This window comes from Pelmatolapia mariae, linkage group LG16_19 (assembly GCF_036321145.2).
Source record: "Pelmatolapia mariae isolate MD_Pm_ZW linkage group LG16_19, Pm_UMD_F_2, whole genome shotgun sequence".
Classification (NCBI taxonomy): domain Eukaryota; kingdom Metazoa; phylum Chordata; class Actinopteri; order Cichliformes; family Cichlidae; genus Pelmatolapia; species Pelmatolapia mariae.
This window is the reverse complement of record NC_086241.1, coordinates 22,675,028-22,688,703: the sequence shown is the minus strand read 5'-3', so window position 1 is coordinate 22,688,703 and position 13,676 is coordinate 22,675,028. Positions and strand designations below refer to the sequence as shown.

At 47.6% G+C, this 13,676-nt stretch overlaps 1 protein-coding gene across 2 annotated transcripts in view; it reads left to right on the top strand.

Annotated features, from left to right (window-relative positions):
• bcor (BCL6 corepressor) overlaps positions 1–13,676 on the top strand; it is a 32,665-nt gene that overhangs the window by 16,715 nt on the left and 2,274 nt on the right. For both annotated transcript variants that reach the window (XM_063497310.1, XM_065472055.1), the window contains 5 exons: positions 453–737; positions 2,038–2,363; positions 3,596–3,880; positions 11,243–11,409; positions 12,171–12,316. In XM_063497310.1, the coding sequence (XP_063353380.1) occupies positions 453–737; positions 2,038–2,363; positions 3,596–3,880; positions 11,243–11,409; positions 12,171–12,316 (1,209 nt within the window). The remainder of the gene's footprint in view (positions 1–452; positions 738–2,037; positions 2,364–3,595; positions 3,881–11,242; positions 11,410–12,170; positions 12,317–13,676) is intronic.

The following is a 13,676-nucleotide window of genomic DNA, read 5'->3' as shown; positions in this document are numbered from 1 at the left end:
CCGACTCTTGACTTCTCTCCCCTTTCACTCCGCAATCTGTCTGCTCTACATCCTGCTCCCTGCCTCTCTTGCCTGGGTGTGTGTCACATGTAAGGCTTAGATGGGGTTTTACCAGCCATAAGAATGTCCTGATTAATGGCCTTTGTTCTTTGTGCTCTGTAGCTTGCATGTCAATATCTACAGTAGTTTTGCACGTTGCAGACGGTGACAATGACGGCTTTAGAAAGCAGAAAACCTTTTAATCCAAATGTCAACTCAGAGACACTTAGAAGAAATCTTTTAAGTAGCTCATAATGCACTTTTCAGACTATCTAGCGTTTTTTTTAAATGACCTTTTTATAATAACCGAGGCTCGAGAGCTTGCTCTTCATATCTTTGCATCGAGGTTTAAACGCAAAAACCATAAAATTGTTGCGTTTCAAGCAACATTCTGTGTTTGTGTTCATCTGCAGACGAGCGTGAGAAAGCCAGTGCGGACGACGACGACGACGAGGAGGTGCGGAAGCTCAAGGTCTGCATAGAGCTCAAGGGACTGCGACTCAGCAAGCCCGCCGCGGGCGCTGCTTCACCTGATGGGTCCCAAATCAAACAGGAGAGGGCATGGCCTCAGCCCCGATTGGTTAGTCCTACCCAGGGCCTGCGTGAACGCAAGATCAGGCCCAGCGAGCATGAGGACAGAGCCGCAGCGCAGAGAAGCGAGATCAACAGGAAATGGGGCTGCGAGAAGCTGCCTAATGGTAAGAGTGAACCACCAGCCGTACAAACCGCTGAGTTCAGCTAGGGTAACGGAAATCTATCTTTGGCTCACGTTTCACTTTCTTGTTGAGCAGTCTGTCTTTAGGGGATTTCCCAAAAGCTGTCAGGGAGCACGAGGGGGGGGGGGATTCTTCCTCTTGCCAGGGTAAAGGCTTGAGGAATCAAAAAAAAAAAAGGGGGACGCAGAGAACCACAAGATAAAATGCCCCTCACCACCCTCCCGGTGCGTGTAGATTTAGGCTTCTTTTTTTCATGTTCAGCTGATCTACAGCGGGGTCTCTGTGAGGACGATTGAAAAGCAAATGAGGGGAAGTGGCTGGTGGAGGTATGTGTGGGCAGGTGTAGTGTGACTAATGTGTGATCAATGATTTTCTTTTTCTTTCCCCTTTGTTGGGTGGGTGAGGTAGAGGGGTCTTACTAAAGCCAGGGCTTTCCCTTATGAGAAACGCCAAATGGCGTCTCCGAGGCAGAAGAGAGAATAAAAGAGCAGTGGAGAGATTAAAGGAAGTGAATAAAGCAGAAGAGGGTTTGAGTATTTTTCTGTAGAAACCACAGACCATTACTGGGCACTGATTCTTTTTTTTTTCTTTCTTTTTTAAAAAATAATATATATTTATTTAATTACCTCTCACCTCTCATGACTGTGACAACAGTTGTGTTGATAATGACTGTAGTTATTCCACTGTGTCTATCTGTGTGTTGTTGTTTTTTTTTTTTTCCCCTTCAGAAAACCACTAATCACATGAAATGCATAAATCTGCCTGTTAAGGATATCGCATTGTAAAAAGCTGTTGTCTCTGCAACAAATTGCTGTTATTAAATTGTTATTCTAAAAGTTGTACTGCAGCAGAAATCAGACCTAGACCAGATCGCGGAGTAGATTAAAGCGGGTTTGCAATGATCCTTAGGAGCAAATGTATTTCCAATAAGCTTTTCGACATTGAGGTTTCAAGGGCAGCTTTTTTATTTTTGTGTAAATATGTACTATAAGAGGCTGAAACCAGACAGTGCCACATTTGTTTAAGGAGATTACTCCTAGCCGTGTCCTTGCTGCAGTGAAGAAGTGCACAGGAATCACTATAGCGGTGTTTATGCGAGCTTGCGTGCGAGAGTGTGTGTTTTTTATTTTTAATTTTTTTTTTTCCCTGGGCGAGCAGGCATGCTGCGCTCCCAGACAGCTCTGTGTGCTCATTAATAAACCAACAGAGGGTGAGAGATGGCCTTGCAATACTTTCCTATCCTCGCACTCGCTCACTCTGCCTCCCTCTTTTCCTTCTAAAGGAGTAGCTGCTGCCGTCGCTCCCCTCCCCCCCAGCCAGCTGAAGGACAGAGCGCACCCGCCGAACCCCTTCTCAGGTGACCGTGGCTTCAAGGAGTCCAGGAGGGGCCCCCCCTCTCCGGCCCCAGAGCAGTCCGTGGGAGGCACCCCTCCCCTCAAGGTCCGTCGCCATAGTGACACGGACAAACCCAAGGGCAAGCGGCCGTGCAAGACCAAACACACCAGCCAGAGGGAGCGAGAGCGGGAGAGGGAGAAAAGGAAAGAGGCAGCCGCCAGCAGCCCGGGCCAGCGTTGCGGGACTGAGCTGGGAAAAGCTGAGGATGACAAGGTGAGTGCGACCAAGACGCAGGCGTCTGGATGTTTGCAGCGGCAGACTCTGTTTCAGTATGCCTGTTGGCGCCTCTGATTATGCAGCTGGGGAAGGGAGGGAGGGACTGAGGAAGGAAGTATGTTTACAATGTTTAGAGGACTGCTGGAGCTTTGACCTCCCCGCGCCCTCAGCGGCTCCCTGCGGAGGGCCCCGCGTGCATGTGTTTGTGTCTCTGGCCTTAATTGTCGAACGCGTGTCATCTTTTTTTTTGTGTGTGTGTGTGTAGGTAGGTGAGAGACAGGGGTGCGAGTGTCTGCGTGTTCGCAAGCATTCAAAAACCCTGGAGCAATTATATATCACACTCACTCCTGAACACAAAGCTACACACACACACACTTTCTCTCACTCGCACAATGAGGAATGTGGCAGCTACGACTGAGCGTTTGAAACGCCCGAGTTCAAAAGGAGGAGGAGGAGGGGGGAGAAAAAGGAGCACGGGGGAAAAATTGAGGGAAAAAAAAAAAAGAAAAAAGAAGGCGAGTCGTTTTCCGCCCGTGCTGCTCTCCTCCCCTGCTCCTCCTCAGCCTGACAGCTGCTTCGACATGGAATTCCACTGAGAGGGCTCGCAGTGTTCGCACACACTCAGTCACACACGCACACACTCAAGCAGGCAACTCCCTCTCTCGTGTGTTGTGTTCAGAGGGCTCTGTTGGTTTAGCAGTTAAAGAAAAGTGGCGTGCCAACCTGCACTGTTTTAGGGCGTGAACACTCGGCGTGAAAGCTTTGTGTGAGTGTGTGTGTGTGTTTTCAGCGATGCATAGCGTATCTCCCAGACACAATAGTCATATATAAACACAGATGTTGTTGATAAAAAATCAATCTGAGTGTATATATACAGTAGGTATGCTGTTAAAGAGGTAGTTTGGAAGTCATGTGAGGATAATTGGGGTGGGGTGGGGGTCTAAACACACGGCTTAAGAACAGATTTGAGCTTCAAATTTCAGTATGAATTTTGGGCCCTGATTCGAATACTTAAACCACCTTTTTAATTGATTCTCCTTTCAACTTATTTAAAAAAGTGGATATCATTTCCTGTGCATGGATGCACATTTTAATTTCCCTCTGTGCGCGTGTGCGTAGTCTCATCCCTGTCCCCTTGAATGCTCGTGCTCGTGTGTGTCTGTGAATGTCCCGTCTGCTTCGTGGCAGGGACTGTAACGCTCTCTCCCCATCTCTCACTCTCTCCTCAGCTGAGTGAGCAGTGCAGCGCTCCGAGGAAGAGAGCCGCTTCTCCTAATCATTATCCCTGCTCTCCAGTCAAGCCCTGCTCCCCCACCGCGCTCTGTCCGCCCTCCCTGCAGCTCCAGGCTAATGACAGAGCGGGCGGTGTTCCACCAGAGCCGGCGGGCTTGCACAGAACCCCCCCTGCCGAGCCCTCCGTGGTGCGTCCGATCCCGCCAGAGGCTCGTCGGCTGATTGTGAACAAGAACGCCGGGGAGACGCTCCTTCAGAGAGCAGCGCGACTGGGCTACGAGGTAATAGGCTTCAGTCGAAGTCATCCTCCCTTCTTATCTGCTTTCTCTCTTCGCAATTTACACCCTCAGACTTTGTCTTTTCCAAATCTCTCGCCTTCTCTCTCCCTTCTTAAATTGAGCTCATTTTCTCCACCTACTTTGTTCCTGTCTGTGACTCTGCCAGACGTCGCTTTACTCTTTTTTTTTTTCTTTTTTTTTCCCTTCTCAGAGTTTTTGAGATTCTTCTTTCATCTGTCCTATTCTTCCTCTTCTTCCTTCTTGTATGATTTCCTCCTATTTTGCCCTCACTCGCGATTTCTACTTCACATGCTCCATCTTTTCGGCTCCTCTCGCCCGCTCTACTCTCTTTCTCTCTCTCAGGTTTCCGCTCTCTCCCTCCCCCCCTTTCCTCTCAGCGCTCTCTTTCTCTTCCTCTCTTTGTGACTCAGATTGTCGTTGGCACCCCTCCTCTTCCCCACAAGTGCACCCACACACACACACAGCCTCCCCTCTTCTCGCCTCGCTCCGCTCTCACATCTCATTAATTTTCCGTGAGGCGAAGTGTGACACACACCCCGGCGCGCACACACGCACAGAAACGAGTACGCGCAGGCAGCATGAGGGGATCGGTGGGATCATTATGCGCAGACTGATGCTCGCTGCCTCTCCGTAGCATCGGGAGTTTTTTTCTTTTTTTCTTTGCTGCCGATCGTTTGCTCCTAAACCAGATCCTCTCATTCTCCCCACACGCAACAAAGAATGAGACTTGTGTATATTTTACCGACTCTTTCTCGCTCTCTCTCAACTCCCATTGCTCCGAAAGCTTTTAATTAAAGTTGGATGGCCCACTCTCTCGTTCTCCCTCATCCCCCGTGTTTCTCTTCGCGAGCCTAAACGTTTCTCCCCCTTGTTGACAGATGTTACAAATTGATTTATTGATCTGAGTAGTTTTAATGCTACTTGAGCTGCAGATTCCTGCTCTCACACTCTGTGTGTGTGTGTGTGTGTGTGTGTGTGTGTGCACGCGTGTGTGGGCGCGTGTATGCGTGTCCACTCCTTCGGTATCTCCTTTGATGCCGCCTGTGTGCGTGCGTGATAATTTTTATCACCAGCAGAGGAATCTTCTCAGAAACTGTAAATAGGTGTGGGTTTCTTTTGTTGCTCATTCATGAGTTGCTTTATGGTTGTGTGTGTGTTTGGACACGTTTATGATGATGAGGTGCATGCGTGTGTGTGTGTGTGTGTGTGTGTGTGTGTGTGTGTGTCAGTGATTATGTGTGTGAGTCTGAATGGGAGAGAGCGAGAGTGTGAATGAGAGGTAAGCACTGGGAGTATAATCGCGTTCTAATGGCCCTCTAATGTGCCGTGGTGACTGTGGTTAGCAGTGGCGGCGGCTGTTTTTCTCCCTGGCTCGCTCGCTCTCTCTCACTCACACACACACTCTCACACACACAGATACACGCGCACGAACGGGGTGCAGCGCAGCAGCAGGGTTCAGTCAGCCGTGCTGGAGAGAAGCTGGCTCGTCTCTCTGATTTATGCGTCTCTCTCGAACGTTTTTTTTCCCTCCCTCTCCTGCTTTTTTTTCATTCCCCCTTCGCATTTTTCCCTTCCTGCGCTCTGCATGTGGAGAGGGAATGAAGGAGGAGGGAGGAGAAAACCTGAGACTACACAAACAAGGCGCTGACCGCTGCGCAAACAACCCCCTCTCTCCCACCCTTTCTTTCTCTCTCTCTCTCTCTTTCTCTCACTCACTCCCTCCCTCTCTCTCTCTCTCAGGAAGCTCGTCTCTCACTGCCTGTGTGCGATAAGCCTGGGGCAGGCCCCTGGGGCTCCCACACATGCACACACAAGGACGTGCTCAGGAACACACACACCAACTATGCATAAGGCCTAACACACACACACACACTTGCATACAAGCCTGTAGATGCGTACAGCGCTTGTCTCACGCTGGTGTTTAAGCGCCGCGAGCTCTGGGCTTATCACATGCAGGCAGAGAGATATGAGGGCCTGCGAGACGGAGGCACGCACACGAACACAGCTCACATGCCGATTATGAGCATGCGACGGAATACGTGCGCGCACGCACACACACACGTTCTGACCCAGTAAGCACATGCACAGGCATCCTGACATGTTTCTTCTTCATATGCCGCACAGACAAGACGACTCTCGGCGTTCGCTATCGCACACCCACATAGACCTGCACATGCAAATTCAGTGTCTCCTAATGCACGCACAAGCCACTAAATACACCGCTGCATCTTTTGTGTGTGTGTGTTTGTGTGTAAATCGGCACATGCAGGATGCAGAATCACCTCATGCATGCGATTTTAGCACACATGCACTTCTCCGTGCTGTTCTCGCTGCCCGGGCCGACACTGTGCATATTTCATGTTCATTTAGTTTTGCAATCCGTGCCTCTGCACATGAAAGCCCACTCTCTCTCTCTCTCTCTCTCTCTCTCTCTCTCTCTCTCTCTCTCTCTCTTCCTTCCTCCCTCACTCCCCTTTTATTCTCTCGCTCTCCCTCGCTCTCTGAGCATTTGAAATGGTAATGAGCAGAGATTCTGCGGATGTCTTCATCCCTCTAGTGCTGGGGCTCGGGGCCCCTCAGCTCTCTGCCCATTGAAAGCTCAGATAAAGGTGCAATCTGTCATTTATTCTCCCCATGAATCGCTTCTGATTTTTCTCCTCAAATCCATGTATGATCCAAGCAAAGAGGAAAAAACTGGATTGCATTTTAAGTGCGTAGTTGGACCAGAAAGCGTGATGGAAAAACTTGGAAAATGAAATCACTGTGATCAGTGGTTTTTGTGGTAAAGTACATCCACAGTGACTTAAAGTTCAGCTTTGACCGATGGCAAGCAGTCCCGACAGTGCTGACCTTTGATGGAACTACAGACCAAAAAGTCCAAATTTTAACACGTTATCACACTAACTGTATTGCATTTCATTAAACAGACTAATACTGCACATCTCTTTAACTAAACAATTTTAAGCTGAGGTCGTTAGCTTACTCGTCACAGGCCAGCTAGCTATGACAACTGCTTTGGCGGGTTCGCACCATCATGTTGTTGGGTAGTAGCAGTATCGCTTGCTAACTAGGGCTAGTTAGCAAAATATTGCTAACTAGCCCTAGCAATCTTTTGCTAACTAGTTAGCAAAAGATTGCTAACTAGCTTCGGACGTAACATCAACGTTTTTTGCAAACTTACATTTGCACTCTGTCATCTTCTGATCCAACGAAATACCAATAGCTACTAATCTCTGAGTGACAAAGGATTATGCTTTCCGTATCCACAAGCCTGCTTGGGTCCAAGTAATGTAAATTTCATCATCAGACGGTGAGTGTGAAGTTCCGTGGGGACGTCTGTGTCTACCTGCTTTTGGTGACTGCGAGGAGAATTTACATTACAGCAGTGTTGCCAACTCCTCAGTAAGGAAAATCGCTATTGGCTGTCCTAAAAGTCGCTAGAAGTCGCTGAATGACGTCATCACCTAATTTGCATAATTGGTCATGCTAATATAATTGTAACCTATGTTGTTGGAGAGAGAAATAACATTGTGGAAGAGACATAAAGTGAGTAAAAAACGTCCTAAATACATTTAGAGTTTATTTAGAACTACAAATTAAATTTCTTTTAGCAATTGTTTTTTTAATGTCACAATTCCAACCCTGCTCCTTTACCCGGGCTTGGACCGGCAAAAGTGACCCGAAATAGGCACTCTGGTGGAGTTACTTTGTGTGTGTGTGTGTGTTTATAAGTAGTTTTAAACCTTGTGATCCACAAAACAGCATAAGAGTAAAAGAAGAACTGACTGCGTTACAGCACCCGCTGCTTGTTGAGAGTAAAAGCGATACGCGCTTTCACGTCTCTTTTAGCGACTTTTTTTCGAAAAATATGTGTGGCTGAGTGTAAGATTAATTAAGTCTGACTGACATCATGAGTAGTTACTTTTTTTCGAAAAAAAAGTCGCTAGGGGGTCTGAAAACTCGCTAAATATAGCGACAAAGTCGCTAAGTTGGCAACACTGCATTACAGTGCAGCAGCTATGCATGCTCACAAAGTGGTGGACTTCAAAGAAGCATAAAGCAGGGGTTATACTTCCGAGTCTGCTTGGGACTTGACGTAAATTTCATCATCAGACGGTTAGCATGAGGGTCTGTGAGGAAGTCCGTGTGCATTTTTTTCATAAAAACAACTCGACTGAAACGAGACGAGTCGCCCCCTGCTGGTTATTAGCAAAAAATTGTGAAGCCGTCTATGTTTAATATACAGAATATGGTCAACAATAACACAGCTGTAAACGGTTATTGCAAGACCATTCGCATACCACAGGGTATGCATGTGCAGCAGGCAACGGCACAACAGGATTGACGAAATTCAAGACAAGGTTTCGTTTTTTCCACCTGGACTACCAACAAGGTGGAAGGTAGAAGCGGCAACAAGAAAACCAAAACAGACTTTGCGGTGTTGCAGAGAAAATGTAAGGACAGTGGCAGGACCATTTTTCATCGTTAGTAAAAGCCACTGGCATTGGCACAAGAAGGATGACCTCAAAAGAAAAGTACGCAAGCTTAGCTGTAATGGTTTGATCAGTGAACGCGGGTGTTGCATTATCATTGTTTGTCACACAAAGGCTGGGTCAGCAGAGCTTCCAAAGGTTTATTTTTGGGGCTCCTGAACCGGCCGAAGATTTTGGACAGCGGATGTGAAAGCGGCAGAAGTTTTAAAATGAAACTGGATTAGTGCGGACGTACCCATTTAAAAGACACCTGAGGAGAAGCTTTAATGTGCAGGTTACTGATGAGAATGGGACATCCTCCTGTTTTTCATTCTTCTTTTTAAGTTGGCTTAAATGGCATATGTGTGGCTGAGTGTGAGATTAATTAAGTCTGACTGACATCATGAGTAGTTGCATACTGAGGCTTCTCGTCTCCCTCCAGCGGTGCCATTCTACGAGGGCCGGGCTTTCACGCACACTTTACACATGCACTCAATCATCCGCACATTTCACTTTTCCGAGCACGCACAAACTTTGCTGCCTAGACTTCATCATTCAAAGGAAAGCCACTCGTGCATCTGCGCACGTGATTCATCTCGACATGACCACATGTGCTGTATGCGAGGACTCTGCGAGCCGCGAGGGGTTAAATGTCTGAGTGATGCATTGATTGCAGGCGAGCGCAGGGAAGCATTCTAGAGAGGGAGATTAGAGGACGGAGCGAAAGAGCGAGAGGAGGAGGAGGGGAGGGGTGTCTCATTTTACTGCGGAGGAGTGCGTGTGTGTGTGTGTGTATGTCTGTGTGTGTGTGCGTGCGTGCGTGTGTGTGTCTGTCTGGCGGGAAGCCGGTGCTCTCATGCTAAGCTCCTCGCTCTCTCCCAGCGATATTAAACACGGCTCCGGAGGTTTAGCGCTACGCCTCCTCCACAGCCACACACAAAAAGGCACACGAGCGCACAGACACAGACCGAGGAAAGCTGCATATCAACACTCTCTACCCGTCAGTCTCTCTAACACTTGCTCTCATTCACTCACGCAGACACACACACACACACGCGCACACACACACACACACACACAGCGAGTGGAATCCCCCAGAGGGGAGCTTGAGCACAGTGCTCCTGAATCTCTCTCCAGCAGGCAAACAGAGCGTTGGCAGTGAAAGAAAACCAGTTGGAGCGTCTCTCCACCTTCCCTCATTTCTCTCTCCCTCTTTTTATTTTGCACTTCTTCCTTGCCTGCTTTCCCTCTTCCTTCTCTTACTCCATTATCTCTCCCGCCTCTCTGGCTCATCCGATCGCTCGCTCTATCACTCCTTTCACCCCTCCCCATTTTCACACCGCCACCCACTACACCCCACCCCTTCATCTCTTGTTATTATCAGCTGCAGCCCAGAGGACTGCCCCGGCAGATTTCATCCACAGATTCATTTATCTGTCATCTGTCGGGGTGTTGCCTCTCGTCTGTCCCGTTCCGCGTCCTCTCTAACCCTCTGCTCGTCCCTCTGTCAGTCTGTTTTCTCTCTCCGCTTGCCTTTCCTTCCCTCTTCCTCCCTCCAGCCACCCTGTTCTGAAAGCGTGAGTGAGAGAGAGATAAACACTTGGACTAGATGGCAGCCTAGAATTAGCATAGAAATGGAAGTTTGGAGTCATTTCCCAGGTTCAGATGAGCAGCTCTGCTCCCCTCGGCACAGGACTGTCAGCAGGACAGGGTATGAATGTGTCTGGATATAAGAGTCACGTGTGTGTGTGTGTGTGTGTGTGTGTGTGTGTGTGTGGTTACAGTTGGATCCATAAGTTTAAAAAAATATATATATATTTATATATAATTTTGCTTCTGTATACCACTACAATCGATATGAAATATAGCAATAAAGATGTAAATGTATGCAGCTTTAATTCAAGGGGTTTTAAGACAAATATTGTGTTAATGTTAACGAGTTCAAGCTATTTTTTTTCTATATTTCTACGTGGCATTTCCATTTTCACAGGCTCAAAAGTGAAAGGACAATTTACTGGTGTCGTGGAGACGGGCCACTCGTGGTCACAAAACTGCTCATTTCATGCGAATTTAAGGACATATTGGATTTCAAAGCTATTTTAACGTCTGGATATATCTATTTGGGTTTACAAATACTAGTAATAGCCAGTGCCACACTAAGTTGCATATCCACAAGGGCAGAAGCAAACAAAAAAAAAGCACACTTGTCTGACTCGAACGGGCCCTGTATCGACACACTTTCAGGCTGCTTTCTGTCTCTCTGGCTCGTCTCTGTTTAATGGCAGCAGACGCTGCTCCAGTCCAATAAAAACCAGTCTGACTACTTAGTGCTGGACCTCCAACTGTCACAGCCCTAGACCAGAGAAAACGCTTCCAGCTCTTGAGCGGCACTATCAAATCTCTTTGTTCCGCTTCCATTATGCTGTGTTCAGAGCCCAGCCATTGTAACTGGCTGCCACAGCAGCGTCCAGGCCCAACCATGCCCCCCCCCCCCCCCCCCCCCCCCCCCCCCCCCCCCCACCCACCCACCCACACACACACACTCACACACACTCACACACACTCTCACATACGTGCATGAGGAGAATCTGGCAGGCTAAATACAGTTGAGTCACACTTGGTCTCCTCGATGTGTTTGGCGCCAGCTCCAGTATTATGGAGCATTTGTGTGCGAGCGTGTATGTTTGTCCAGCACAGGAAACACACTCAGTTCCTCCTTTCCTTCATTTTTCTCCCTCAGGAACCGTAAAGGGAAGGACTGTTTGCGCATGCATCTGACTTGTGTGGCTGCTCTCGCAGTGTTTGCTTCACAGATGCTCACACACTAAGCCCTGCTCTCTTTGTTGGCTCTTTTTTTTTTTTTTTTTTTTAGGAGGTTGTGCTGTACTGTCTGGAGAACAGAGTGTGTGAGGTGAATCACAGAGATTACGCCGGTTACTGCGCGCTCCACGAGGCGTGCGCCCGCGGCTGGCTCACCATAGTCCAACACCTTCTGGATTACGGGGCTGACATCAACTGCAGCGCTCAGGACGGCACCAGGTAAACAAACTCTTTCATGCACGTGCACACTCGATCACAAACACCAGCGGTTACATAAACACCCCTCTTAGGAAAATGCAGAAATGTAGGGATTTTCTTTTTTTCTTTTTTTGGTTTTACATGAATTCCCGAATAAAGAAAACCAGGGCTTCGTCATCAATAAAGTGACGTGAGCTTTCTCATAACTAAAATTTCTGGGATTTATTTTACATTATTGTACAAGAGCAGTGATTTGGCTGATTAGCTGCACTTTTGGAAAGGGAAGGCTAGTACTTTCATTGCAGTGTTATTAAAATTTACACTAGGGGGTCTGTTCTAGGAAACTGTGCTCAGGTCTTACAGGAGTATTGCCCATGCAGTTTTGCTTTTGAGATTTGCAGCATCTGCAGTAAGAACAACCTTAGTCTTATAAATCTGAATTTCATTTTACTTTGTCTCGCTACATCTGAATTTAGGGAAAATCTAAATAAGGAAAATATATTTTGTGGCGCTAGATCGTTCTTGTAAGTTTGATCAGAAGTGAATTCCCAAAAATATCCTCCACACCATGTATAAATTTTATCCATGGATTCTGAAGGATATGTGGATCCAAGGTAGTTTAAAGTATTTTCTAAAGAAGGTAAAGAAGACATTTCCCTCTTATAATTTTAATTTGATATGTATTTGTAAAGATATGATGCAAATTGCAATTTTCCCCCTAATCTCATCCTGGTAAACCTCTCCAATAGTTAATCAATGAACTTACTTCCCTGTGTGTGTAGACCGATTCACGATGCCGTGGAGAACGACCACCTGGACGTGGTGAGAGTCCTGCTGTCTTATGGCGCCGACCCCACCTTGGCAACGTATTCTGGCCGTGGCCTTCTCAAGATGACCCACAGCGACAGCATGGAGCGCTTCCTCACTGGTAAATGTGATTTTCTTACATATGAAAGAAAGAAATTGACATTAAACTGAATCCTTGACTTCAGATTCTTACATTTGAGTCTCATTTTGGCACGTGTGATAGATGGCTTGCAAACAAAGCCTTCTGAGTTAGGCCATCATATGTAGGAATTATCTGCAATAAGAAGAAAGACAAAACAGATCTTAACAAAAAAAAGATGACTTGGAATTTAAGATCCTTATTAAAATCGCAGTTAGTAGGAGCTAAAGTTGCCCATACACTTAGTGGGTTTTTTTAGTTTTTTTTTAGAGTGAATCTAAAGGTAGAACGTTTCTTCTCTCATGCAGACAAAATGAAATGCAAAAGCCACAAAATTTGAATATTAATGTGCCTTTGACCACAGATCATAAAACTCAGCAATGCTAGAAAAGGGAAATAAAAGCCAGCGTGAAGCAAGGATTTCTTTTTCAAAAACACACACGCACACACAAAAAAACAAAAACCAGAAGGCACACCAGAGTGTGGGCATCAAAAGGTGAGGCAAGGGTAAACTGTTAAAGAGATCGGTCACGAGCCCAGTTCCCGAAAGCTCCCATCTTGGCTTGTTCGCTGTTTGCTGTTCTTTCAGCGCTCTGACCTCTGTGCAACCTGTTGGTGTGAGGCCCTCTCCGCAAATCCTCCCAACAACAGCTCGACACGTCCGTCGCTGTCATCCCCGTCTCCCCTCCAGCGACCTCCTTACCCCTCCTCTCCCCCTCCCTCCCTCCCTCGACCACCTGTTAGACAGGGAGTCTGAGCCCGCCGGGGTGCGTGCTGCTGCCTCTGAGCTCCTCTATCTGGTTACTTAGCAACGGCAACTGTGTTTGCTCAGCGTACGTGCGGAAATGGGCTTTGCTCTGGCTAGAGACTCTGCTTTTGTATGCGTGCATGTGAGCGCCTGTCTTTTCACAAGCCTGCCACGCTACAGTCTGACGTGTGTGTTGTGAGGGCTTGATGTTTGTACTCGGGTTGAGTCAACACGAATCTGTGCACAGGAGGAGGAGGAGGAAATGAAAGCACACACACACACACACACACACACAAACAGGCGCACGTTTCCCCTGTAGCCAGCTGCTTGGTATTACCTGAACTAGTTAAAAGCTATTGCCTGAGAGACACTCGGGGGCTCGTAGCGAGCAGGAGAGACGATCGCGGAACGGAGGCGAAAATAAAACAGGTGGCAGGAGGAGGTTTATGCGAGTAGGTAGACGCCTGCGAAAGCTGGTGCTGAATGTTGAAGAGAACGCGGGTGGATGGATCGATGTCGGCAGGGAGATCGAGCACCGGAGAAAATGAGCGAGTGCAAGCGATTGCTGCCCTCCCTCCACCTGGTCCCACTCAT